At 47.3% G+C, this 27,872-nt stretch overlaps 1 protein-coding gene and 1 long non-coding RNA gene across 2 annotated transcripts in view; one reads left to right on the forward strand and one right to left on the reverse strand.

Annotated features, from left to right (window-relative positions):
* Positions 1 to 18,810, reverse strand: part of LOC138569809 (uncharacterized) — a 61,325-nt gene extending 42,515 nt beyond the window's left edge. Inside the window, exon 1 of the long non-coding RNA XR_011303336.1 lies at positions 18,736 to 18,810. This is a non-coding gene — a long non-coding RNA (uncharacterized lncRNA). The remainder of the gene's footprint in view (positions 1 to 18,735) is intronic.
* A 209-nt stretch (positions 18,811 to 19,019) lies between these two features.
* Positions 19,020 to 27,872, forward strand: part of PLPP2 (phospholipid phosphatase 2) — a 138,868-nt gene continuing 130,015 nt past the window's right edge. The window contains exon 1 of the mRNA XM_069648141.1: positions 19,020 to 19,664. Within this exon, the coding sequence (XP_069504242.1) occupies positions 19,592 to 19,664 (73 nt within the window). The 5' untranslated portion in view covers positions 19,020 to 19,591. The remainder of the gene's footprint in view (positions 19,665 to 27,872) is intronic.

Consider the following 27,872-nt stretch of genomic DNA (forward strand, 5'->3'; position numbering starts at 1 on the left):
TGCTTTGGCATGCATTTCTGGCAGGATTTGTACTCACCCACTAGCCATGTGCGGGGCCTCGGTGCTCAGTACCATAGAGTCATAGGTGGATCCAGGTTAGCGGGCACAGCAGTGGGTGATAGTCAGGTCATCTGCACATTGAGAGAATGGAAATGCTTCCGATTCCTCTAGGCTGCCTCATGGTCCCGGTGTGCTACCAGTGCAACTTGTGTGCAGTCTAGGGCTGCAATCACATTCGGGACTTGAGCAATGGCATAAAACTTTGATTTCAAGTCGTTCACCTGTGCCTGGGTGGCGGGCAGTGCTATGTGTTCATTCACATGGCGCAGCAGTGCATCCAGCATATGTCCCAGCATGGCACTGAATGTGGACTGGGCCATACCATGCATCAAGGCAACTGTGTGTTGGAAGCTGCCAGTTCCGAGGTATTGTAGGACTGACACAAGCTTCACGAGTGTGGGCACAGCGGTGCTGATGGCAATCCCGCTAGCTTTGTCACCTTGGATTGAGTCCAGCAACTGGGTGATGGTTGCCCTGTCCAGCCTGTACTCAGATATCAACTGACCATCAATCAATCGGGGCTCCTGGCGCAGCGTGTAGTCGTCCACATCAAGGCTCCTGGCTCCAAATGGCAACCTGGTGTTGGGAAGGGTGTTTGGGGCATGGGTGGGTCTTTTGTAGGCCTCGTGTGTGCGTTATTTCCACCTGGGGCATTGTTAATGTCACATGTGGTCTTTTACCTCCAGCATTTGGCCGGGGTTAGTTGCAGCGGTATTAGCGCTGGTTATCCGGCGCTAATAGCGCCAACCCTGTACTTGTGATAGGTCTACAATATCGCATTTGTTTGTCAGCGCTATTACAGCCGGTGCCATTACAGCTGGCTTTAATAGCGCTCGACTGTAATAGCGCGGCTGGATTACAGTCGTGATCCGGTGGACCAGTATTGTCGGCACTAATACCATTACGCCCGGTTTTAAGGGCTACTGCCCAACTCATGATGCGGCTCTAAGATATTAAGAAAGTAAGAAAAGACATAGTGAACCCAAAGGAGGGAGGCTAACGTCTGAAAGAATCCTGCATGGTGAAATCTGTATATGAACTCCGCTCCGTAAATTTTGGCAAGAGTGAACCCGGCAGATGGATGCTAACAAGAAGGGGCGAAGTCTAAAGTCCCATAAAGAACTGTTGGTAAAGGCTGGCAAGAGTGAACCCGGCAGAGTGAAGCCGACAACCAGAATAGTGGTTGAAGGAAGTGAACCTGACCACGGGGTTTGCACAGTGAACTGTCTGTAAATGTTGGCGAGATTGAACAGAGAAGAGAGAAGCCGACAACCAGGGACAAATATTGATGAACTGTTTAAAAAGACATTAATAATGCAAGAGAAGCCATTTGTGAACCCGAAGGCAGGAGGCTAACATTTGAAATGGGGTCCGAATCCAAATCCAAAAAAAAGAGGGAGATCTAGGGGTGGAAAGTCATCACCCAAAGTTCATTGAGAAAGGTACTGATCAATTGATTTGTTGAATACGACTGGTAAAGGGTCTGCACTCAGAAGAGGGGGGCCCAGGGGAGAGGCTGTCACCCAAAGTACATGTGGAACCAAACTTTGTGTTTGTTGAATGTATCAGGCCCTCGAAGGAAAGACTTTTCTTGAAAAGAGGCAACCATCGAATAACCTGACAACTACACTAGAACTGTTTCCTCGTGCTGGGAAAGATCGAGAGTGCGCTGTGCCCAGGAGATCCACCTTGTCCTGTGCTCAAAACGTGGGGAAGGGAGACCAGTGGCAATCACATCCTGACTTATTATTTGTGGACAATTCTTTCTTTATTGAAAACCCTATCCCACACTCTTTCTGTAATTAGTTGTAAGGAATTGGCAATATGCTAAAAACCTTGGTGTCATCTTCGACTCCACCCTCTCCTCACATCTCTGACAAGTCAAACTATCAGCTGCATCTCTTCAGAGATATTATTCCTTTTCTCGCTTTACCCCAGATGCTCACTGCCTCTCTAGGCTGGACTATTGCAATAGCCTCTTTCTAAATATTCCTGCCTCTACTCTTTGACCTTTACAACTAATCCAGAACAGGACTGTGAGACTTGTCCTTGGCCTAAAGCCTAAGGGTCGTATCTCTCCAGCTCTGAAATATCTTCACTGGCTCCCCGTGGCTACAAGGATCAATTTCAAGACCATCTGCATTGTCCTCAAGATTTTTGGGGCCTGAGACCGCTCTACCTCCAACTTTCTCTTCCAAAACATCTTCCTTCTCGAGCTCTCCGCCCATCCACCTCCAACTCTCTGAGGGTCAGACGCTTCTCCAAGCAGAGAGTTGGGGACAGATCTATCTCCTCGGCTGGGGCCTCCCTCTGGAAATGTCTCCCTGCCTCTCTCAAACTTGAGCAGAACCACCTCTGGTTCTGGAACCAACTCAAGACCTTCCTTTTCGCTTCTGCTTTCTCTCTTCCTCTCCCCTGCTGATGCACCGGACTCTACGCGCGCCGGTCACCTGCTCACCCTCTGAACACGGGCCCAGGCTCCTGCATGTCCAGTTGCCCTTGCACTGCCTCCGGGCTCCCCAACAGTTAAGGGTCTGAATCGGCAACCCTACAGTCCCTACTCTCTGCACTTGTGAGACACTCGCTGGCTGCACTTGTGAGTTAACTGCACTTCCCCCTTCCCCTCCCCACTGGCGCTTTTCCCCTTCCCTCTTACCCACACTTGCACGATCTGAATGATACAAGGTCTAATAAAATAACAAGGGGTATAGAGAAGAAGGCATGTTTAAGGTCTACCACAGTGAAGTGGGTCGCCTACTTGGGTATGCTACATAGTATCATTGCAGGATTTGGTACAACAGGAAATTCTGCCTGGACAATGTCATTTAGAGGATCAAGGTCCTGGATCTTCCTCCAACTCCCCTCTTTTGCCTTTTTTATCATATGAATCACTGTGTTGCATAGGGATGTGGGGGGGGGGGGAACTATTACTCCCCGATTCAGGATGGCCACAATGGTGTCCCCTGTGCCCTCCTCTGCCTCTTTGGACAATGGGTACGGTTTAGCTCACAGTAACACTGTGCATGGTTGGAGTGTTCCCTGTAAGAGTCCTACATCATGAGCATTAGTTATCCATGATCTCTCTGGGACCTGCTCTAAATCTGTTTCAGTGAAAGGGGGCAGGCCACAAGGGCCATCAAAGAACATTGCACTTTGCGGTATTGTACCATAATCTCACTGGGGATACAAATGGCTAACACAACCTCCCCATCGTCAACCCGATCTTCAAACAAGTCTGCATCTGAGACCTCTTTAAGGGGCACTGTTAGTTCAATGCACAGTACAGTATGCCACTCAAATCCATCAGATGCTGTGCCCACTAGAACGATCCTTTTATCTGACACAACCAGGCCCTGTAACTCTAGTGAGAATATCGTGCCTGCCACAAGTTCTGGGGTCACCAATCACCAAAAGATAAAATCAGATGATACTTACATGCCTTATCAATTTGGGGCACAGCGTCAAGCAATATTGTAATCCCAAACGGGAACATGACAAGGTCCATGGGGATGGCACAAACCACCACCTCCCTTCCTCAGGCCTGTATGATCACAATTGCCCTGAAGTCACACATGGCGGGGGTGACGCTTACTAGCCCACTGTCCGTGAAAGAAATGGTCATGTTCGGTTTGCTCAACAAGTCACGTCCCAACAAATTTACCAGGGAGGACTCAGAATACAGTAGGGGTGCACACACCACTCTTCCTCCTATTTTAATAGATAACTCTTTCGTGTAGGGAACCATTGTGACAGCCCAAGACAATCCCTGCGTGTCAAGATCACCCGATTCTGGAACGTCTCCCTCACTAATGCATGATTTAGTGGCACCTGTGTCGACGATAAAGATGAACTGCTTATTACCCATCTCAGCCCTCACCAAGGGTTCCTCGTCAGGGTGGGTAGTCATAGATGGAGCTGGGCATGCAAGAGCTTTCTGTGGGTTGTCCTAATCAGGGTAGGTATTGATGCATGGGAACGTGTAGCATTGGGCTTGCATTGGTGTACAGAATGCAAGCCATAGAATGCTAGCTGGCCTGGAACACTGTCAACTCAAGGTTCCAGGAGTGATGGTTGGGACACACAGGATGGGAGATGAACATAGAAGAATGTATTTACCATAGCTCTTACCTCCCTTCTTACTAAAGCCCTGTAACTTAATAAAGACCATTCATATTTGTACTTACCGGCTTCCAGAGTCTTTCCTGCTTATATGTGTGAACTTCAGATACTACAGAACATGAAAGGGTTTCCTCCCATAACACTGACCAATCGATAATGAGCTACCATCCCATTTGGTATTGCATTGGATGCAGGCATTGCTCCTCTTCACAAAGTATTCTGCTGGGCAGCTTGTGGCTGTGTGTTAGGTGGTGCTTGTGTCTGCATGTGATGCGGTCCTGGTGACAATTGGGTGTCGGGCTGATGTATTTCAGGGTTGGGAAGGTACCTGGCTGTGGTGGGGCAGGAGGATGTTGGCTTTACGGGTTATGGCCCGTCCCCTGCCTACTTCTACAATCCCTTGCAAAATGGCCACACTTCCCCCAGCTCCAGCACTGGGACAGCCCCATACTACCACAGGGTCTTATTCCCCCAAACCCCCCGTCCCTGAACCCACCTCTTCCCTGCTGCCGACCTCCTTGGTGCCATTCACTGTATTGTTGGGGAGGTCCTGTCGAAAGAGAAAGTATATCGTGACTCCTATTGTAATAAATATATTAATATTGGCCTACGCCAAGCTGCTCGAAAGTCGCTTGCGAAAGAAATCCGTGTTGCAAGGTCCTGAACTTAAATCCATGTAAGCCGCCATTTTAGGTGAAACCGCCATTTTAGGCTTCGCCTTGTAAAAGTCACCCTGTGAGTTAAAATGGTGGAGGATGTCATTCCAGAATACAACACGGCCGTCTTGACCTCTGTACATAGCTAATGTGTAACTTGCCTGCAGGCCACTTGTTGATGTCGTGAAGTGAGACCTTGTTTTTCGTTGACCCATGTGTAGAAGGATTACTTGTGCAATGAAACTAATCCACGAGCACATGTTTAGACAATGTATTCAAATACTGAACGAAGAACATCTGTTTAACTACATTGTATTAAAGTTTGAGAAGGCCTGCATGGAAAATCTAAGAATACACAGTTATTGCATAGGCTTGTTGATACATGTATTAAAGGCAAACCAGTTATATGCGGTTGTTTGAGACTTGGCACGGCCCTAGGTCGGTGATGTATTAAAAGAAATATTAACCCGGAGTGGGGCTGGACATCGTGCCCACCAAATGTATAAAAAGCAAATGCATTCTAATGTACAACGTTTCTCACTGAACACACTGAACCACGCTGGAGTTCGTTGTGTTGTACTGAGGGCCGATAGCTACCTGATTTTGCTCTGTTTATGTAACTGGATTCAGTATAAAATAAAGTACTTTGTATGTTCCTTTGTAACCCGTGTTCGGCGTATTTCCTTTTGGGGTACTCAGCCTCGATATTTTGATTATGTTTTCACAGTTGGCGCCCGAATAGGGACCCTCAAGATTGATGCCGGATTGTTGAAGGTCGATGCACGCTATCGGATCGGACGGTGTGACATAAGGGGCCCCCTGAACGAGGTGTAACACCTCAGCAGCACTGCACTGCAGAGGAAAGTGATACAGGTAATGGTAGAGGACCTGCAGGATGAGTGTTTAAAAAGGAAGATTAGTTGTCCCACAGAGTTATTGAGCATTTATAAGAGAGCTTTTTTACTTGACACTTCTTCGACTGCTTTAGCGCTCGACTTGGCTCTGTTGCTTAGTAAGCGTTCGGAGTCACCTACTTCTCAGTTGCCTATGAGAGAGGTTCCTCCGACATTTGTCCCAAAGGTTGAGATTGCGGCCGATGTTGCACGGAATATAGTCGCTGTGGACATTCCTGCGCATTATGTTTCGCAGTTTGTTCACGTCCCGTTCTCAAGACAGGAAGTGAATACTATTAGGCAATCTATTCCTGATATTAGGAAAAATTCGAAAGGTTCTATAAAGAGATAGAATCCGTTTTGCAGTCCTCAGTGTTCACCCTAGGTGACATTGATTTGTTGTTTCCTGTACTCCTGCCCGTAGATTTATGGAAACAAGTTACTATTGACGACGTACCCAGGTTGGGAGATACATGGGTGAATATAACTAGACTCGATGGGGAAAGGCCAGCTGGCGAAAGAGCGCCTCAGGTGATATTAACTTTGCCTGACAGAATCGTTGCTAAATTAAAAACCATAATTCCCGGATAGAGAATTATTTGGGACAAGCTTACGGCCTGTGTCCAAGGAAAGTCGGAGGGTGCTACCGAGTTCTTTAATCGGTTCGAACAGGTATTCTCGGATTTCAGTGGACAAGACTTACGCAGGGATACTGGGAAACGATTATTTGTGGACAAATTTGCACGTGGATTGCTTCCTGACATCCAGTCACAAATGATGTCTTCTGAGCGCACTTGGCAGGCAAAATCACAATCAGAAGTACTGCACATGGCTCAGTACTACGGGACCGTGTCAATAATGAAAAATATAGAATTGAAAAACGGAAAGGCGATTTAAAAACTAAAGTGCTATTGCAGCAAATGGTTAGGGGCACCAGAGGGGGTAGTTCTCAAGTTAGAGGTCAGCATGTCCCGCAGGGGAATGTGCCCTTGGGTCCTGTGAACATTAACCAGTGCGCTTATTGTCGTCAAGAGGGTCATTGGCAAGCACAATGCCCCGTCCTTCAACAAAGGTCAAATAATACATTTGGTAATATGGGTAGGCGATCCAGAGTTCACCCGGGTGCAGGGGCCTTGCTAGAGGTCAGTTTACACAGGACCCTCAGCAACCTTTCTCGCAGGACAATCAGGCTCTGAATGTGGACACCAGGACATATTTGATCATCCTTCCGCTGCATATTCATCTGAAGAGCTTCCTTTTGATGATATTCGGTTTCGTTAGGATTGCCTGAAGCAGGGTTTGGAACCTACACCTATTCCCGTCAACCAGAAAGGTCCCTACGTTGAAATGGTGGTGGGAAATAGGAAACATCCGTTTTTGATAGACACTGGAGCACAGAAGTGTTCCATTGATCATTCACAGGTTCCAAACATTCCAATGTTTCTGTAGGGTTTTCTGGTACACTAGTTGTTTGTCCGGTTTCTATGCCGGTACCTATTTCTTTGGGTCCCTTTATGGACCATTGTCCATTTCTGTTGACTTCGGATTGCGGAGAGAACTTGCTGGGGTTGAATCTGTTAAAAGAATTAAATGCAGTGATTTATTGTTCTTCTGATGGAGTGCGTTTGACGATTTCACCACTGCAATTTTCTGCCTCGCAATACTTGACTAGACCTTTTCCTCCAGAATTAATTAATGTACTAGAGAGCTTGTGGGCTGTCGACGACAATGATGTCAGTGTTTTACAGATTGAGCCTGTCAAGATAGTTTTGAAACATGGAATTGAGCTGCCACACATTCCCCAGTATAAGATTTCGGTTGAGGGCGAGCGAGCTTTGAAATGTATTGTTTCCGATTTTGTGCATCGTGGGGTGACTGAAGAAATTTCATGAAGTTTGTGTAACAGTCCGATTTTACCTGTGTACAAGAAAGGCGATAATGCAATTCCATTCCGTTTCATAATTGATTTACGTGCCATTAATAAAGTTGTGGCACCACAATTTCCAATTGTGCCTGATGTAACGACAATCCTAACCATGATTCCAGCTACAGCTACTTACTTTAGTGTTGTGGACCTGAAGAATGCTTTCTTTAGTATTCCTATACACAAGGATAGTAGATATTTGTTTGCGTTCACCTTAGGGGGACGCTCGTTCACATTTACTCGTGCACCTCAAGGGTACACAGAGAGTCCTAGCATTTACAGTAGGGTTTTGAAAGAACAGCTTGATACCCTTGAATTGCCCTCTACCTGTACTTTGCTTCAGTACGTTGACGATTTGCTTCTAGCTGCTGACTGTGTGCCTGTAAGGAGGGCACTGTGTCATTACTTATTCATCTAGCTAAGCATGGTCACAAAGCTTTGCTTAAAAAATGTCAATACTGTTGTCAGGAGGTCGCCTATTTAGGCTATCTCCTGTCAAAGGAGGGAAGAAGATTGACACCTGAAAGAATAAAACACATTTCTGTCATGTCTGTCCCAAATACTCAGAAGGAAGTTAGGGCCTTGATAGTTATGGCTTCTTACTGTAGGTTGTGGATCCCGAATTCTTCACTAGTGATCAAACCGATGTTGGCTTTGACGAAGAAGGGCATTTCTTCGCCATTGCCATGGAACGCGGTACACCAGCAGTCGTTTGACTTGCTTAAGACTGCATTATGCTCTGCACCAGTTTTGGGCACACCAAACTATGAAAAGGCCTTTGTGTTGTTTGTGCATGAATGTGATGGATGTGCTTTGGCTGTATTAACGCAGGAACATGGAGGGAAGAATAAGCTGTGCGGTTACTTTTCTTCCGCCCTTGATCCTGTAGCATGCGCTTTGCCAAGATATTTGCGAGCTGTCGCTGCTGCTGCCGCGTCTGTAAAACAGTGAGGGAATGGTCCTAGGCCATGATCTAACCCTGATGGTGCCTCACTCTGTAGATGTTCTACTGAACCGAACTCAAACGCAACACCTCACATCTGCACGGTTGACAAGATATGAATTGATCTTGTTTGCTCCTCACATTCAAATTAAGAGGTGTTGTGTTCTTAATCCGGCTGAACTCCTTCCTTTCCCGCAAGATACTACTTGCGGCGATGAAGTGCCACATGATTGTCTGTATACGACCAAACAAGAGACAAAGGGTAGAATTGATTTGAAGGATACTCCCTTGGATAATCCGCAAGGAGAGCTGTTTTGTGACGGCTCCTGCTTCAAACTTCCGGATGGTACATCCACAGCTGTTTATACGATCACTACATTGAGCATGGTTGTGGAAACTAAGAGAATCACGCATAATTCTGCGCAGACCGCAGAGATTATAGCATTGACCCAAGCTATGAACTTTCCGAAGGGCTTGCAGTAGATATATATACTGATAGTCAGTATGCCTTTGGGGTGGTCCACAACTTTGGGAGACTGGTCAGAGAGAGGGTTCCTAACTTCGCATGGCACCAAAATTCAACATGGCTCCCTAATAGTACAACTACTCTCAGCGCTTGCGCTCCCTACTCAGTTAGCAGTTATGAAATGTGCAGCACATCGAATGATTACAGATGATATAGGGAAAGGGAATGCTTTCGCTGATCAGATAGCTAGGCAAACTGCTGCTGATCTCCTTACGGAGATGTATGTTTCAAGGGAATCTGTAGATGCTTATGCAATAGATGAGGGTGTTGGGTCTGTACGGGATATCCAAGCTGATGCCACGTTAGAAGAATCCAAAAGGTGGGCTGAAGGCTTGGGGAAACTTGATGATGATGGGTGTTGGGTGGACATAGTAGAAGGGAAATGGCTATTCCCTGATGCATACGTCATGAAGATGGTCATCATGGCTCATGGTCCTACGCATGTATGTGCCCAGAAAATTACAAAAATGTTAGAGTAAGTTTGGGTAAATGACAAAATTTCAAAAATTGCCCAGCGTTACGTCCGGGAGTGCATGATTTGCCTGCAACACAACGTGGGAAAGCTGACAGTAACTCCAAGGGGTCGTTTTGGGCCACCCTCTGTCCACTTTGAAGTGATCCACTTGATTTCATTGAAATGGAACGATGCGATAATAAGAAATATGTACTGGTGGTTATCTGTGCTTTTAGTAAATGGGTTGAGGCTTTCCCCGTTAAAGATGCTACAGCTATGACTACTGCAAAAAACATGTTAAAAGAATACTTCCCGCGGTTCGGTTTGCCAAGAGTTATCTGGTCGGACAATGGTCCACATTTTGTCGCCGCTGTAATTCTGCAGATATGTACAGCATTACGAATTGACAAACGGTTCCATTCGGCCAGACATGCTCAGAGTGCCGGACTAGTAGAAAGACACAACCAGTATCATCAAGAACAAGCTTGCTAAAACGTGTGCCGGCACCAAACTAAAATGGCCGGACGCCTTACCGATCGTGTTGTTATCCATTCGCACAACCCCTCAAACTAAAACTGGGCTCTCTCCATTTGAGGTGGTAATGGGGACACCTGCCAATATTTGGAACCTTCCTAAATGTAACTCGTTAAGAAATGTTGAAAATGTACTACTTTCAGATTATTGTAGCCAATTGACTAAAAACCTGTATTTGATTTATCACCAGGTACGAGAAGCTTTACCTGTACGATACGAGGGCCCGGGCCACAGCATACGGCCTGGAAGTTGGGTGCTCGTCAAATCCTTTGAACGCTCCTCTTGTCTTGCGCCTCGCTGGCGTGGGCCATTCCAAGTGCTGTTGGTCACCCAGACAGCAGTGCGGGTCGCTGGGAGAAAGAACTGATACACGCGTCCCACATCAAGAAACTTCCTCACCCTGTGCCACACGTTACAGAAGAAACAGAACCCCTTGCTGACACTGCAACCAATGATCCCAAAGCAGTAAGTGTCACTGAGAGTGTGTCTGAGAATTTCTCCGAGGCTTGGGGAAGCTGCCATTTTGTCTCCACACTCTCCACAAATTTTGCATCCGGAAAACTGCTATTTCGAATTCAGTACCTTCACTTGCTTCCGACACGTTGCTTCCAGCAGGAAGTGATGACATCTTGTTTCCGGATCAATCAGTACCGGGAAAAGTACGATATAATCTACGACCACGAAGATAGACTTACGGCACGGTTTTGCTGTGCAATTGATAGAGTTACGGCACAGTTCGGCTGTGCATTCAGAGAAGGAAAAGAGCCATCGAGGGCTTGCTTTTTGCCCGAATTTGAGAAAGGGGATTCTCTTGGCTAGGGTTGTGGAAGGACTAAGAAGTCGCTCGACCGGGAGGTCGCCAGCAACAAACTTTGGATTATCCGTTTGAAGACTACGATGCCCGCCACCGCTACTGCTCGTATGGGACTTGTAAATAAGGGGGTGACCAACCAGGACAATGGACAAAATGCCTGGGCCCCGAAAATGTACTGCTGTATTTTTATAATGATATTTGGGTTTTTAATAGTCGCTGCCTTAGGATTGTGGTACCTCGAGGAAACTCACTCTTTAGAACTTTTGTTGCTTACTGAAAGTGCACCTATTGTTCCTACTCCCTTTGTACATTTGCATACTCTATGCCCTAGGGATTCTCAGCACAGACAAAGGTACCACAATAACACTTTACTGCTTATCATGAATGCTACACATGCCATTTTGAATAAATCTAACTGTTGGGTCTGCTCACATTTACCGCAACACGGGGATAACGGGCTAGGTTGGTATATTCATCCTTTACCGTTGACAACTGCTTGCTATGCTTCTCTTAGAGCACTGTTCTTTGGCCGATGGAATGATAGCATCTCAGGGAACTTTGATGGCACCAATTTGAATAGTTTTGAGAAACGTGTTTTGACTCTCCTGGGATGCTCACTTTTGCAAATAGGAGTAAACCGAATGTTGCTTCTATTAGGCCTTCTGATAAACTGTCTTGTCCTTTCCAATCTTTGATTTCCTTTAAGATGGCGCCAATAGGCAATAAGGATGCCATGCCTCCTTCTTACACTGTTAACCATAGCCCCGATTCAGTTTCTTTTTGTATACAGAGAAATGGAACTCGGTCAAATGGGAAATTTTCTAGGTTGTGCCAACGTTGCAAATTTGACCTGGAAAAACAGACCTTTGTATGTAGGCGAACCTGTCTACTTTGTCTGCGGTAACGTAGCATTCCCATGGTTGCCCAGGGATTGGCAGGGAACCTGTTATTTAGGGATCCTGTTAGCTAGGGTGTTTATAGCTAGTACAAAAGAAGTTTCGAAGGCTCATCTATGGCGGGACGAGAATGGTGACACCCCAGCACAAATCTTGGGAGATATAGCTAAATCAGTTGTGCCATTTTGGGGGAAGATAGCGAATTCAGAAGATATCAGAAAACTAGCGAGAGTACTGGAGAGAACCTTCAACCGGACCACGGACATACTCTATAATATGACGTTAGAACAAAAGGTGATAAGATTAGTAGCACTTAGATGTCATTCTAGCTGAGCATGGTGGAGTGTGCAAATTAGTGGGGTCCGCTTGCTGTGTTTTTGTACCAGATTCCTCCCCAACTATCTTCAGGGCAATACAGAATCTGCACACCCTTAGTTCCAAAGTGCATGTTCCAGAGGGAAATTGGGATCTAAACGCTTGGTTCTGGGACTTCTTTTGCGATCTTGGGGTTGGAAGGTACTTTCGGTCTTACTAATTATTACAATCCCTTGCAAAATGGCCACACTTCCCCCAGCTCCAGCACCGAGACAGCCCCATACTACCACAGGGTCTTATTCCCCCAAATCCCCCGTCCCTGAACCTGCCTCTTCCCTGCTGCCGACCTTCTTGGTGCCATTCACGGTATTGTTGGGGAGGTCCTGTCGAAAGAGAAAGTATATCGTGCCTCCTATTGTAATAAATATATTAATATTGGCCTACGCCAAGTTGCTCGAAAGTCGCTTGCGAAAGAAATCTGTGTTGCAAGGTCCTGACCTTAAATCCATATAAGCCGCCATTTTAGGTCAAACCGCCATTTTAGGCTTCGCTTTGTAAAAGTCACCCTGTGAGTTAAAATGGTGGATGATGTCATTCCAGAATACAACATGGCCGTCTTGACCTCTGTACATAGCTAATGTGTAACTTGCCTGCAGACCACTTGTTGAGGTTGTGAACTGAGACCTTGTTTTTCGTTGACCTATGTGTAGAAGGATTACTCGTGCAATGAAACTAATCCACGAGCATATGTTGAGACAATGTATTCAAATACTGAACGAAGAACATCTGTTTAACTACATTGTATTAATGTTTGAGAAGGCATGCATGGAAAATCTTAGAATACACAGTTATTGCATAGGCTTGTTGATACATGTATTAAAGGCAAACCAAGTATATGCGGTTGTTTGAGACTTGGCACGAACCCTAGATCGGTGATGTATTAAAAGGAATATTAACCCGAAGTGGGGCTGGACATCATGCCCACCAAATGTATAAAAAGCGAATGCATTCTAATGTACAACGTCTCTCACTGAACACACTAAACCACGCTGGAGTTCGTTGTGTTGTACTGAGGGCCGATAGCTATCTGATTTTGCTCTGTTTTTGTAACTGGATTCAGTATAAAATAAAGTAATTTGTATGTTCCTTTGTAACCCGTGTTCGGTGTATTTCCTTTTGGGGTACTCAGCCTTTTGATTCTGTTTTCACAGTCCGCAGCCCCACTGCTCCTGTCCTCCTCCTGGCAAAAACCCTTCTATCCTGACATATGCAAGTGTGACTGCCTGTTCTGCCGAATCAGTCTCTATGGCTGCTGTTACTGCCCCTACAAGTGCTATTTCTGCAAAGTTTTTATGCACCAGTTTCACTTCCTCAGCTTGCAACCTCTCTGCCGTTTCCATTTCTTGTTATTTAAAACTTTTACACTGGTGTAGAATGATGGTTTGAATTTCGGCCACTGCTACGTCTCCACTCCCACTATCTGGTTGAGTGCTTTCTGAACTTCCTTAGGTAATCCCCTTTTCAAAACAAAATAGAAAAGAGAAACTGATCAGTCCCACTGGTCAACCAACTCCGCTCTCCACTTCTCCTGAACTTTTAAAATTTATCTCACAGAATCTTCATCGTCCCCCATAGTGTACTGCATTATGGACTGCAAATCCGGTGTATTGGGGTATGCCTGTCGAAGTGCAGCCCACGCTGGTGTCCTAATATTGTTAATAAGGGGCCCGTCATGTGCATCATCATCTAACTTCACCCCTGGGCCCCCGGCCTTAACCGACACGCCACCCTGATCTCCCACAATTGCGACAAGTAAACTTTTCATGTCTCCCACTGCCAAAGGTATTCCAACTGTCTGTTTCTCAAATGCATATATCCACTTTCCAGCCCTGGTACTAAGAGGTGGTAGTGTTTTAATCAAATGATTGTTATCTATCTGTGCCCATGTCATATAATGTGACCTTCGGGGTCCCTTGGGCAATAACTGCAGTTGTGTGCTCACTCCACACCTTGCCTTTCGTCCATCACGTCCCTTTTTCCTTGCTACTGCTACCTGCCCAAACTTGCTCCTCAATCGCTCGCCCCACAAATGTTCTATCCTTGTCATAATCTCTGGAGCCCCCTATGCCTCACCTTCTTTGTCCTCGAATTATTCCACACTATCCCAGGCTGCATCCTGCACCCCTTGGCGTGCCACCCTGTCCAGCATCACTGTCCCATAACCTGCACTTTCTGCCACTCTATCTCCATACCATGCTTCTTGACCCGCACATTCTGATGGTCGTGCTATCCAATCCAAACAAAATGTTCTCACCCCTCCACTCATCGAAATCACAACCTGGTTTGCCCTCCCCTCTTTTTATTGCCCTCAAATGGGCCAATTAGGTTTGTGTTGCCACTAATGCCTGCTCCAACTCTTTCTGTGATTTGGTCTCCTGCTGTATAATGCTGGTTGGGGTTGGTCGATATGGGGGGGGCGGCAGTGGCTGTGTGGGCACATAGGTCAGGTTAGTGTATGCTGTGGCCGGCCGGACAGCGAGTGGGTAAAGCCGCTCCCTAGGCACGGACTGCAGTGCTTTGTTTGGAGCTGTCGAATTAACTTTATTTTTTAGCGGGGTCACTATTTTCACGCCTATGTGGTCACCCAACAGTATCCTCTGCGTCTTCTATAATTTTCCACAAATCAAAAATCTCATTTAGTTTCTGAAGCCGTTTATCTTTATATTTAGCTGTTAGGAACGTGCTCAAGTGCTCTAATATCTCTCTGTTGTGCGTGCCCTGTTCTGGCCATGGGGGGGGCATCCCCCCTTGAGTCTCTGTCACTCACTGCTTGTGATAATTCTGTATCTTCTCCTTGTACAACAGTAACTTAATATACATGTACTCCAGAGGAGTCCTTACCCCCATATTGACACTAGTTATGTTTTCCCCAAAAACCTTTTAATTATGCATTGCACACAATGCTGTTATGCTTATCACTATCAGTGCAGGGTACCGTCCTGCCCGTCGACCCCTGTCCACAACCCTACCCTCGCACACTCTATGCCCTCTCGCACACCCCCTCTGGTCCCTTACCTACCACACAACAAATAACCACAATAAAACAAACTTAAACAACAAGCCAAAATAACAACCACTGCTTTTCCTCCTCCCCCATCTGAAAGATATTGGTCACAGGATCCGAGCTCTCCAATTATACAGAGCTCCTCCTACTTCTTGTATCCTCCTTGTCACAATAACAAATGGCACCACCTTCTCCCCTCACTCTGGGAGGTCCCCACACTCTTGTTTTCCTCCTTAATAAGAGTATTATTATTAAAAACTACAAAATATGCCATGTGGCCTTTCATGCTCTGCCATTACACACACACGCACACACTGTGTTGTTGCTCATGAGATATGTACTTACATATGCATGTTCACCCGAGCTCCTCCGTCACGGAGTCTCAACAACGACATGCGCCCTCCTAGGAGCTGCGCCCCGCTTCAAAGAGCGGAGAGGAATTATCTAATAATGGCCTCTGTACACCACTGCGGGTTGCACGCTTGGGACTGGTCATTGTAGGTGGGTGCGGCCCCTCTAGAGGTATTGTCTTGAAGATGGCACCACCTGGAAAACTGACCTAGCACCAGGGCATTTGATAGATTGCCATTTGCCAGGGATTGTTAATACCTATACATAAGTGCAAGGAACAGATAAAATCAAGTGGCTGAAAGCACACTGGGTTAAGATATTGTTATACACAAGTAGCCGATTTTACAGCTGCAATTCTGTAACCACAAAACTTCTTAACGCCTCAAGGCCCTTCCTATTGCCAGATAGCTCCCCGAAGATCGCTCGCGCTGTGGTGGGCGCTAGATTAGACTATTGTAATGCTCCATTTGCCGGCAACTCATCCTACAATCTAAAAAAAAAAACTGCAAGTCATACAAAATAATGCCCTAAGAGCTGCCCTCAACCTCCCCAAAACCAAACACATAGCTGCCCGCAGGAAGGTACACTGGCTCCCTATCTGGGAAAGAATTCTCTTCAAGACCCTAACCATTACCCATAGATGCATATCCAAGTCAGCGGCACCCTACCTGTCCCAAAGATTCTCCAAACCGCAATCAACCAGACCCATCAGAAGCCCCTATGCACAAAAGGCTAGTTCAACCCACCTTCAAACGTGCCAAATCCTAGGGGCGCAAGCTTCCCTCTCATTGCAGCCACGCAATGGAACTCCCTCCCACTCAATCTCAGATCAGAAGGCTTATACTGGGCTTCCCGTAAAGGCCTCAAACCCTGGCTCTTCAGCTAACTCGAAGGTCTTTGGCCTCCCACCTTTTCCAGACCCTTGCAGCAATATCTATGCACTGTTTATAGCTTAGATGTCTTTATGCAACAATATAACCAATACTTTTTTTTTCTTCCTTTTTATTGAATGTTATTGTTTATTACAAACTTTTTCACTCAAAGAACATGTTTCTTACAAAGTTTACACGGTCAGCAGAAAAAGAAGAGAAAGAGAAAAGGGGCAAAAGGAACAGATCCTAAAGTTCGAATGACACCTTGGTGTTACACATGCATCCTTCGATAGACAGTTTGTTGTCAGAGACTGGCGTTACTTCATATCAGTTGTTGTGATTCAATGTTCAGAAGTTCCCAGAATCGTATGATCATAATTGTTAGTTCCTTGTCCTTTCAACTCAGGATTTGCGCCCATCTTTCAGCTGTATCTAGTGAGGGGGGTGGAGACAACCATCTTGCGCTGAGCAAGTTTCTTTGATCTTGGAGTGCAATACACTCCATGATCAGATAATATAATGTTTCTGGTTGCATGGGGTCTTCACAGAATCGGCAAAATGTTAGTTCATTGGATAATTTCATGGTGATTCCTAGGCGCTGGCGTGTTGGCAAGAGATTAAGCCGTAGCCTCAGAAAGGTATCTCTAATCGTAACCAATACACCAATGTAACCTGTAACCGCCTTCTGGCCTGAGTGGCCTCATGTAACCTGTTTATTCACAATGCCCTGATGCCTGAGAGCTTGCGCGTGCTATACAAAATGCAAAAATAAATAAACTAATAGAGTAGGCCGTTAACTCTCAGCAGATTGCTTAGCAATAACATTGGTAGAGCAAATTCTGATGATACTGCTTTGAAAGCGCTAACCCAAAAAGATCCCAGGAGGCTGTTTTTTTTGGGGCATGAAGGGACAGGTATTGGCTGGGAATATAGGAATTAGCATGGCCATGGACAGCCAGTGGGTGGGTAACTAACCAAAAACAAAACACAAACTGTGTGTCTGTTTTCACAAACTATCTCCCTATTAACTGCTCCAATGCAAAAGTTTTGGTTTGTAGGTACTTCTTAAGCACCATGCATCTTATGGCCAAAACTATAAGCATGGTTTCAAAGAGGGTTCCAGACCACCTGCTACAAGACACGTCATAATAAAAAGGATACATATCCTTGGACCCCACCAACTAAAGTGAAAAGTGGTAAACTGTAGGGGGCCTACTTCCCGCCCAGACAGGTTACCTTACATTTCTCAATGTCGCCAGAGATTTAAAGGGTTCTGAGGGTACCACGGCCAATCCTCCTTGAACAAATAACAGGCAGTGCATGATAAAAGCTGCATGAAACCTGTTCTCGTGCAGCTACAAGTTTGGGCGAACCCAGTCTCCCCCACCCCTCTCTTTCCATCTGTGTTTGCTTCTCTACCATTTAAGAATGTCCCTTTTCCTCGTCCACATTTGTTACATGTATATTACTTCTCGTTTCCTTTACTCGCACGTAAACTTCAAATTCGATGTGAGAGAAATCCACAAAGATCTGCTTTTCTCGGAATTCTGGGACTTGTAGTTTTGTCTGTATTAAATGTAGCATTACAAATCCTAAAAATCCATGAAAAAACAGGCTGGTGGTTCTCACACGTGGAATTGGGAATAGCGCGAGTTCTGCTTCAAGCTTACCAATGTCTCCTTCTACTGCGCATTATCTGGTGCCATCCTTTTCGTGTCCGTCTCCTTTCTCCGGTTCTCCCCTCGGTATTGTACCCTATTAGTACGCATGTTAACGTCCTCTTTCCCATCTACTATTCCTCTGTTTTCTCTCCCTGATCTCCTACTCTCTCTTTTGTTCTAATGGTCTCCTCTTTAGCGCTAAGAGGACGACACAAACAGAAGATGCGCTATCCAAGATAACTTTACATTTCAACCTCGGCTATCCGCGCTCCCTTCGCCCCTTCTTTCTCTCGTCTTCTCGGTGTGTCCCCAAGTTCCCCTTTGTTTCCTCTCTATGCACCTTTCGTTAATCGTCCTATTGCCTCCCCCTCTGATCCCGTTCACCCGCCTCCGTGTTGCCGTCTTCTCATTTGTTCCGTCCTCCCTTCCCTTTTGCCACGACACCTCCCGTGTAGCCCCCTCCCTCCACTTTCTCCCCATCCTCTCCCTTGTCTCCTCCCTCTGTTTCTCACATTCCCTTCATCTCTGCTCCTTCCTCTCTGCATTGCCCGGTTTGGCAGGACCTCTCCTCCCTCACACATTCGCTACTTTCCCCTACAGCACACCTCCTCCCCTCTCGTATTACCTCCCTCCCCTCCACTCCCCTTTCTCACCTCAGCCTGCTATTTCCCAGGCACAGTTCGCCTCCCCTTCGCCCGTACTTCCTTTACCTCCTGCCTTTCTTCCCTCCTCATATATACCCGTTCTCCCCTCCCTCGCTTTCTTCTTTTCCTCTTCTCACTCCCTCCTCCCCTGGGGTGGTACCGGGGGGCGGGCCGAGGGCTGGGTTCGGTTCTCCCGGGCTCTCCCCTTCAGTCCGTCCGGAAGAACAAGTTCCACCGGTCCTGGAGCCTCCAGCAGCCGAGAGCTGCAGAAGGAGCGGGGGAGGCGAGCTGGGGAGAGGCCGGGGGGGAGCGAGGGGGCCGGGGAGCGCGACCAGCGGGTGCACTAGGGCGAGAGGAGAAGGGTAACGGGGGAAGAGAAGCCGCGGAGAGAGAACAGTGGACCCTGAGAACTCACTAAAAGAAGCCAGAGTAGAGAACCGCCTTGCAGGTAAAATATCACGTTCCCGGGGCACCTAGGGGTGAGATGCTCGAGTGACCACGTCCAGGTGAGACGGCGCTGGCCAGCATAACCGGGGCACTATAGCAAAACAGAGCACCCAGCGAAGGGTACCCCGGCCACAGCGCCCGAAGGACCGATCCTGCACCCGTGCTCCAAGAGTGAGATCTCCCCCCCCCCCCCAGCCGTCGGAGGAGGGAGCACCCAAAGAAGAGACCCGTTCCACAGAGCACCCTGGGGAAGAGTCTCTGCCAGTGATGGGGATGAGCCCCCAGGTGGACAGCCCCCCAGGCGGCGTGATATGATCCCGGGAGTGGACAGGCTGTGACAATCTGAGGACTGTGGAAAACTGGCCAAGGACACTTTCGGCTAACATCGAGGTACTCTCCCGCAAAAGGATCTCCCGGTATGATCAGAGGAGCCATGATGTTGGAGAAGAGGAAAGTGTTTGTGCTGCTGGACGTCCTCTGTGTGGTGATCGGTGAGTTTCCTGAGCTCCTGTTCTCTCCTGCCCTACTCCTACACTCTTTTGAACGCACCAGACCATACCCTGTTGGTTCTTTTGCCTACTCTGTCCTGCAGGGTTTCCTGTTCGATTCTACCCTGTCATTTCTTCCGTCTGAGTCTCTTCTGTTGGATTTCTTGTCTCGCTCTGCCTTGTAGGTTTTTCTGCGCACCTCTGCCCTATCGGTTCTTGTGCACGGCTCGATCCTGTTGGATTTCCTGTCTGTCTCTACCCTGTCAGTACTTCTGCCGGAGTTTACCCTGCTCGTGCTTCTGTCTGACTGTACCCTGTCGCCTCCCTTGCCTGACTGTACTCTGCCCTGTCTGTTCCTCGTTCCCCGCCTGCTCTTCCTATCTGACTGTACTCTCCAGATGGATTTGGCTCGACCAACCAACCCTCTTTCCATTCTGATATATTAAGCTCCTAGCTGAGCACCCCCTTTTCCCATCTACCATCACCTCTGTGCTGCTTCCTGAAGTCTTTGCTCTCTTCAGCTTCGGCGGTTGTAAGAGGATTGGGGCTTCCACGCCCTGTCACTTAAGATTGCTCTTCTGCCATCTTTGTGCATTTGTCAAAACTCCCTGGGAACCCCAGCTACTCTGTCTCGTATTCTCCAAGTACCTCCTAAGGGAATGTCCGTACCACCCAATATTGTGTTATTGTTTTATTTGTTTTAGGAAATTGACACGTGTGTTTCTGTTTTGGCCCTGGGCCTCCCATTAGCCGCACCTGGGCTCTGGCATCCCCAGGTCATTGGGGCTACGATTGCTGCTATCAACTTCAATAAACGCTATACCCTTAGTGCATGGCAAGTGCTAAAACTTTAGGCATTTGGTAGCCACCAGGAGTGGCCCAGATGATCTCCAATTGTTTGAAGCATTGTTTCTCCCTGTAACGTTAGTCTAAAAAATAAAGCACCTTCGATAACAGCAATAGCATCGAAATACACCCCTGTTGGGGATTGTGTTCTCTACAAACGAACCCGGTGTTCTATGATATATAGAATCCAATGGTTAACCCAGAATCACAACGTATCGTTGAGAGCTTAGAGGGGGAACCTAAAGCTGAAGATGATTACATTGGGGAAATGTGAGTGAACCTGGCAAAATGACCTCTGACCCACTGCATTTTCCCTCACTCCAAACCCAGACACCATGCACCTGACCTTCATGGTGTGTATGGAGGGGACGTTTCCCACTAACAACACAAACGATATCTGTAGAAGTCTGGATTCCCTGAAACAGAGAAAATTGTTCTCGCCCAAGATGGCAGCCTGGTTCTACTTTTTCTTCAATATGTCTAAACTAGGGAGTAGGTTGAACGGTTGTTGGAAGCAATCTTCTCTGGTGCATCGTAGATAAAGTCACTTTAGCTTTGGGCCTTCCATAAAGCTTTGCCGGGAAGATATTCCAGGTGGCACCAGCCACCAGCAGCTGTGCAGTGTAGCTACATAAAGTCTCGGGCGGCTGCTGCCACCTGTAGGCAAGGAACTGCACTGGGGCAAGAAGTGTGAGAATGCGTGCCGTGCCTGAACTTCATACTTCCTGGTTAGAGAAACACAAAGTTGTGTGGCAGGCAACTGTAGAATATACCACGTAAAAAGGCAGAGTCGTGTGTACAGTGTTCCCTACCAGTCGAGGCACATGTCACAATGGCAATCGTTTTCCCCTGCAGCGCTTCCATTGGCTACCTAAGCATACATGCCAGTGTTATCCATTTTATTGGGGAAGAACTTGCCTAGTCCTGATTTTGACCTTGAATTCTGGGACTTGAAGTCTTACTTGTTCACTGCCAGCACATCTTTCAATGTACACCACTGCTTTATAGAAACCATACCTGCTTCTGCTCTCCCTCCCTCCAACCCCCTCAGTCCTGTGTGCCGTCATTGGCTCAGACGCCTCTGCCTGCGTACCTAAGGCCTTGTTATGAAGAGTATTTCACTAGTTCCTCCCTGTCCGTCCATGCTCCTGGCTCCCTGTTCTCTACTGTTCCCTGCCCTCTTTGTTCTTATTTTGAGTGGTTTTCCCTCTGTATTCTCATTGGGTCCATTTCCACCTCCAATGGGATTTTGCGTTCATGCCTCTTCTACACCAACCACCTCCCTACCCCACCCGTGTTTCTGATTCCTCTCTTTCACGCTCTGATCTCTATCGCCAGACTATCCTGGCCTGCATCCCAAATTCTACTGTATTCTGATATTCCTTCCCTTCCGCCTAACCATCCTGCCCTGCTCTCTCAGCTAAGGTTTCTTTGGGCCTTTTTCATGGAACGTTTTCCTATGAGATTGCGCCATTATAAAACAATCCATGAATCAGGCCCTTTGTCTCCTTAAACTCTGTTTTATCTTTCCAAACTGCGTGTTTTTTTTTATGGGTTTACCTTTCAGTTTGCTCCTCTGTCTTATGTGTTTATTGGCACCCTTCTGGCCTCCTTCCGCTCTGCTCTTTGCACCCCGAGTAACTCTCATTGGCACCCTTCTGGCCTCCTCCCGCTCTGCTCTTTGCATCCCGAGTAACCCTCATTGGCACCCTTCTGGCCTCCTCCCACTCTGCTCTTTGCATCCCGAGTAACCCTCATTGGCATCCTTCTGGCCTCCTCCCGCTCTGCTCTTTGCACCTTAAGTAACGCTCCTTTCCATGGGGTTACTGTCTTTCACTCGTTTCTTCTGTTATCAATGTGCTCCCTAGCAGTCTTCGTCCCTCTCTCTAAAGTTCTGCTTCTTTCTACTCCTAAATCATTGTTCTGTGCTGTCTTTGGCTATCCTGTCCCTGCCCCGCATTTTGGTGTTGCGTTTTCATATACCTACTATAGCAGAAGAAAGGTAACCACCGAAATGTAACATCGGAGTGTTGGTGGTAAATATGGTTCCATGTGATAATATCGCCGCAAAAATATCGCCATACAAAAATTTCGCCATATTTTTTTTGCAGCGATATTACCCCATGGAACCTGCAGGGGACACCCCCGCAACCCCCCCATCCATTTACCCCATAAATTATCCACACCAAAAATATTGCCTATGGCCGTTCCCTACGACCATATGTACGGGGATAATATTACCTGATACCGTAAATATCTAGTGGTCATTGCTCTTCATCCTAAATGGGCAAGTGTTAGACAGGAATTTGGTGCATAATGGGCCCTCCTACCGAGACATCACCACCACACCAGATGAGGGAGGGGGGCACATTTCCCACCAAGTCCTCCATTAATCTGCTTGCACTAACATTCTCTGCCTCTATACCTACCAACTGAGCCACTCGCACACAGCAATTGAATAGCCCTTCCAAAAGGCGTCAAAAAACCCCTCTACAATTATTGAAGATCACAGACCCGGCCAAATACCCAAACCCCATGGTAACATGGTGCTCGCCTCTGGACATACATGCTTTTGTGACGCGCAGAAACCCACCCACGCCCAGAGCTCGGGCTACATCCGGTCTCCACGGATTGGCGCAGTTGCAAGGCGATCTTGCATTTTCCCTCCCTCCCAATTAGCCTAGCCGCAAGCCCCTTTCAGATTGGATGGTGCACCATGGGGCTGTTCAAATGGCAGCCGTTGCGCTGTAGAATCCCTGTAGCGTAACACTAGATAGTAGGGGGCGTGTCGAGATTTCAAAGGAGATGCAAGCTCTGCCTCTGCTTGTAAGGCATTGGCCTGACCCACTTTAATGCATCTCTGGTAGCCATTCCACCACTGATATCAGGATGGGTAAGGCCACGTGTTCCAATTGAGGCCTGCTCTTGGTTCTCCACGTGGAGTCGGAGCGGGTGTGGCAGGCGCGCTGCTCGTGGGTGTTTGGAGGATTGCATTAGAGGAGTAGCTGGGCGGGAACCCTACCCACGTGCGAGAGTCAGAGATTTGGGTCAGGATGTGGGTGGTGACTCATGGATGGATAAACAGATGCAGGTGGAGGGAGTGAGCGCCTTCCTGGTTGGCGTACACCCCGCTGCCCATCCTATTTGTAGGAGGCAGCGCCACCCCCAGCTGTGGTTGTCCACTAACCACAACAGCAAAGGGCAGAGTACCAGACCTGTCCTGCCAGTTGGTGCACCACCCATACACCCCCATCCTGTTCCAGAGCTCAGCAAAGTTCAGGCCCCGTGTGGATTGCAGGACTGGGCTTCATGGGTGCCTTTGCCATTTTTGTTACAAAAACAATGTCTAAATCTCTTCTTGGGGTGTATAGCAGGGGTATAAACTTCCAGTTGCAAGCTACTAGCGAGGTATCAAAAACACACCATTCTCCACATGAGCCCAACATGCCATTTCTTCTTACTCGCCAAGGATCCATTATCGCCCACTAAGTGTGTAGGTTCCTTCTGGTCTTGCGGCGATGCTGCTGCGAGAGATTACGCCATAGAGTGCGCTCTTTCCTGGGGCAGCTGTGGTGTGTGGTGTGTAGGTTGGGTTGCGCTCGTGCTCTTGCAAGCGTCGGGGTGTGCTGGTAGGATGAGTTCTGGGTGTCCTAAATGATGGCTCGGTTCTCCCAGACAGGTGTTGTTGCATGTGCTCGGGTTGAGGTGTCCCCCGAGGCATGGTTTTTGTGTTTGTCCAGACACCTGGCCTGTGAGTGTTTTGGTTGTGAGATGTAGCTGGGTGGTGTTGGGTGTGCTGATGGTGGTCAGGGTTGGACTGGGATATAGAATCGGTCCAGGCACCAATGAAAAGTGGCACACGATTACACTTTACAATTCGTTACTTTTTAGAACAGACCGAGTACTACCCAATGGCAAATGATGCATATGAAGGCATATTTGTTTGGTAGCATTGTTTAAAATGTGTAGTGATTTCTTAAACTGGCCCTCTGGCCAATAAAGTAGCCCACTCTGGTCAAAATAAGTGCCCCATGCTAGAATCATGGGCTGGCATTCGGGCATTGCCCCGTAGGGCAGTCCGAGCCTTGTGGTGATGTGTATATGGTAACTTATGGAAGGTATGCCCCTTCCCCCTTCAACACCGGGACAATGGAAACTAATGGAAAAAAACGAGGTTGGGACTGAAGGGATGAATTTAACAAACTTATAATAGAGGTATTCTGATTTTTAGAAAGTTTAGGATGCTCAACAAGCTATGCTGGTAAAAGATAAATCGCCCAAAAAGTACATATACGAGAAATGTACACAATATATCCTCTTCAAAAAATGTATTATTTTTTTTTGCACAATATATACAGTACAAAATTGGAACTAACACATTAGTAAAATAATGCGACGCATAAAGTGCTTGGTGCGTAATAACATCCCCCTTTAAACATCCCAAAAGCGCAAACCATTCTGAAGTGCAAAAAATGCAAGAGAATTCTATCGCAACAATTGAGGTTGTTGTACACAGACATTGTTGCCCACAAGCGTGCATGCACTTTAATGTCATCGGTTGTAGCTGACGACTTCCTGTTTGGTTGATCAACCATTTAATTCCATGTCTGACGTAACAGAACCGCGTCGCAGGTCTGGCGTCCCAGACGCATGGGTTTTTGTATGTTCCTGGCACAGGGGCGTGCAGGTGTTTTGACAGTGATGTTTAGCTAGGTGGTGTTGGACGTGCTGATGGTGATGTCTCTTAAGTAGTGGCCATGGGCATGCTGACGGTTAGATGTGACTTAGATGGGCTTTTTGGTTTGCTGAATGTGATATGGTTTAGTATAGGTGCATGCGTGTGTTGGTGGGAACCGTGGCGTGGCCTGGAGTGGCACGTGTAACCCCTGGAATCTAATTGGCCACCCCATTATCCTAAACTGTGATCATTAAACTCTAACCACAGGAATGTAAGACACTAATGTTTGTAATTAAAGTAGATATGGGTAGTGGAGACAAGTGGTAGAATGCTATTCAGTCAGACATGTGTGTGTGCACTCGTACTTATGCCACCCCTGCATAAGTCAGTGCGCCACTTGGGCCACCCCAATCAAGAGTGCTGGGGAGAGGCCGGGGGGGAGCGAGGGGGCCGGGCAGCGCGACCAGCAGGTGCACTAGGGCGAGAGGAGAAATGCCACCGGGTGGGAAGGTGAATCCATGTGCAGTACCCAGTGGGGTCCGTGTCGGTCCCGTGCCACTGCAGGATCCTGTGAGGAGGGTGCTGGCCCAGCAAACTCTGTACATGGATTCACAAAAGGAAACTCAATCCGGGGTCACGTGTCCATAATGCCACCCAGCACTGGCCCTCGGTTGCGCTGCTACTGCTTTATGCAGCGGCCTAGCTCCTAACCCTGTCTTGGCATTCCAGAAGCGCTTCAGAATCCAGATGCGCATGAAAGTAACCATAAGCGGGGAAAGTGAACCTTAACAAAGAAATCCATGAAAAACATCGGCATTTCTGGAAAATGTCTCTCCAAAGGGTGGAAGTACATCTGGATCTTATGGAAGAAGAGCTCTGATTTCTTGCACCTAATGGTATATGGTTACTTATTAGGTGGCCCTCCAGGTGTTTTAGACTGCAACTCCCATGATCCGTGACCACTGACTGTGCAGACTAGAGAGAGTGGGAGTTGAGGGCCCCATAATGAGTGGAGTAACCATGCTTGGTCAATCACAAATCTGCAATGCGTTTCTCCTCTGTCATCTATAAAGTCCCCCAAGTCTCCCATATTCCCTGCCCCGCCTTCCTCCCCTCCACTGACTGGTCATCTTCAGAGGAGATGGACCACCTGGTGCGCCACTTCCCATATTTCGCCCCAGCTTCCACGGCCAATTTGGTTAGAGGTTTCCAGGGTTCTGTATAACCTTCGAGACCGGCGTATCTCAGATCCTCATCTGGGGTCTCTACTAATCTGTCCACGTGAAAGTATTTGGAATTTCCATAGATTGCCACCATGCTCGCAGCATTGCAAGTCAACGTAAGCGCTACATTGTTAGCTGTGCATTGCCTACACAACAGCACCGAATTTAATGGTGTTTCCACTCTCCAATTTCTCAGCCAGTCCAACTCCACACCCCTTCTCTCTGCCTTCCCGTAGATGTCTCTAAATCCTCCTTCTTGACTTGCACTGATAATATATTCTTTTTATTAATCTACATGAATTGGTGCCCGCCATTTAAAAAAAAAAAACCTGGGTTCGCACAGACTACAAAAACAGTGCACTTTTTTGGGGAAAATATGTACATGTCGATTAAACTATTTGTCATCTGACCCTCTATATTAATTAACTCTCAAATACCATAAAGTGGCTTTTTAAAGGTGGAAATACTTTTCGTCGCAGACAGAATAAAAAAGAAAGACTACTCTCGATTTTTGGGGGGGGGTCGTTTTTATAATCTCTGGATTTTCTGTTTGTTTTGCGTTCGTTTGTTCCCAACGGAAAATAAAGTGGAATCCGCCTGCGTGTATCTATCTTTCATTGCTCTGCCGCAGATATTTCCCGTAGGCCTGTTCGACGTTAAACTCGTGCGATGGAAGAGTCTCGGTCTCCCGACGCGCTCTGCAATGCGCGCGCACTCCAGCTCTTTTCAGTCAAAACAACTTTTTCCCCAGCCCTTAAAATAACACTTAAAAAAAATAAAAAGGAAAAATAGACGAACGTTTTGATCCTGGCTGAGCCCAAAAGCCAATGGGGTGACCTGAATATGCCCAGAACCTGCCCGGAGGAGGCCTCCCACCGCCTCCTTTCTATTAGGCTGACTGGCTACCGTTGCCATTTTAATCCTCTGTGGCTGGCGCGAGCGCGGCAGGTGGGTTTGTGTGGTCGCGAGCTCCACATCCGGACCCAAAAAAAGAAATCGGAAAAAAGAAATAAGAAAAAAAAAAAGACTGCGTGTTCGACGCATTTATATACTGGCAAGGAAGCGTGTGTGGGGAAAGGCTGTGGTTTGTGCCTGGGCGGGACTCTGTGGGGTTTGGATCCTAGCCAAAAGAAGCTGGGACTTTGGACCTTTTGATACCTGAAACCTGCACGGATAATGGGACAGAGTGGGGACTCTGTATAGACGCAGTGCTGCTAAGTGATACATTGTCATGTGCGACCCCCATCAACCACCTGAAGATTTTTATCCAACACCACTTTGCTTCCTGGGATTTGTAGTTTTGCTTTCTCTATTCTTTGTATGTCCATATACAGCCCAGAATGCAACCAGGGCTGGTTTTACAGCACGGGCAATTCTATGATGCTGGCTAGGGTGCCATCACCTTGGAGTAGCATTGGGAATTGCCCCTACACACATCAGATCTGGGCCCATTGCAATGGAGGG

This window comes from Ambystoma mexicanum, chromosome 1p (assembly GCF_040938575.1).
Source record: "Ambystoma mexicanum isolate Mex_15411 chromosome 1p, UKY_AmexF1_1, whole genome shotgun sequence".
NCBI classification, from domain to species: Eukaryota; Metazoa; Chordata; class Amphibia; order Caudata; family Ambystomatidae; genus Ambystoma; species Ambystoma mexicanum.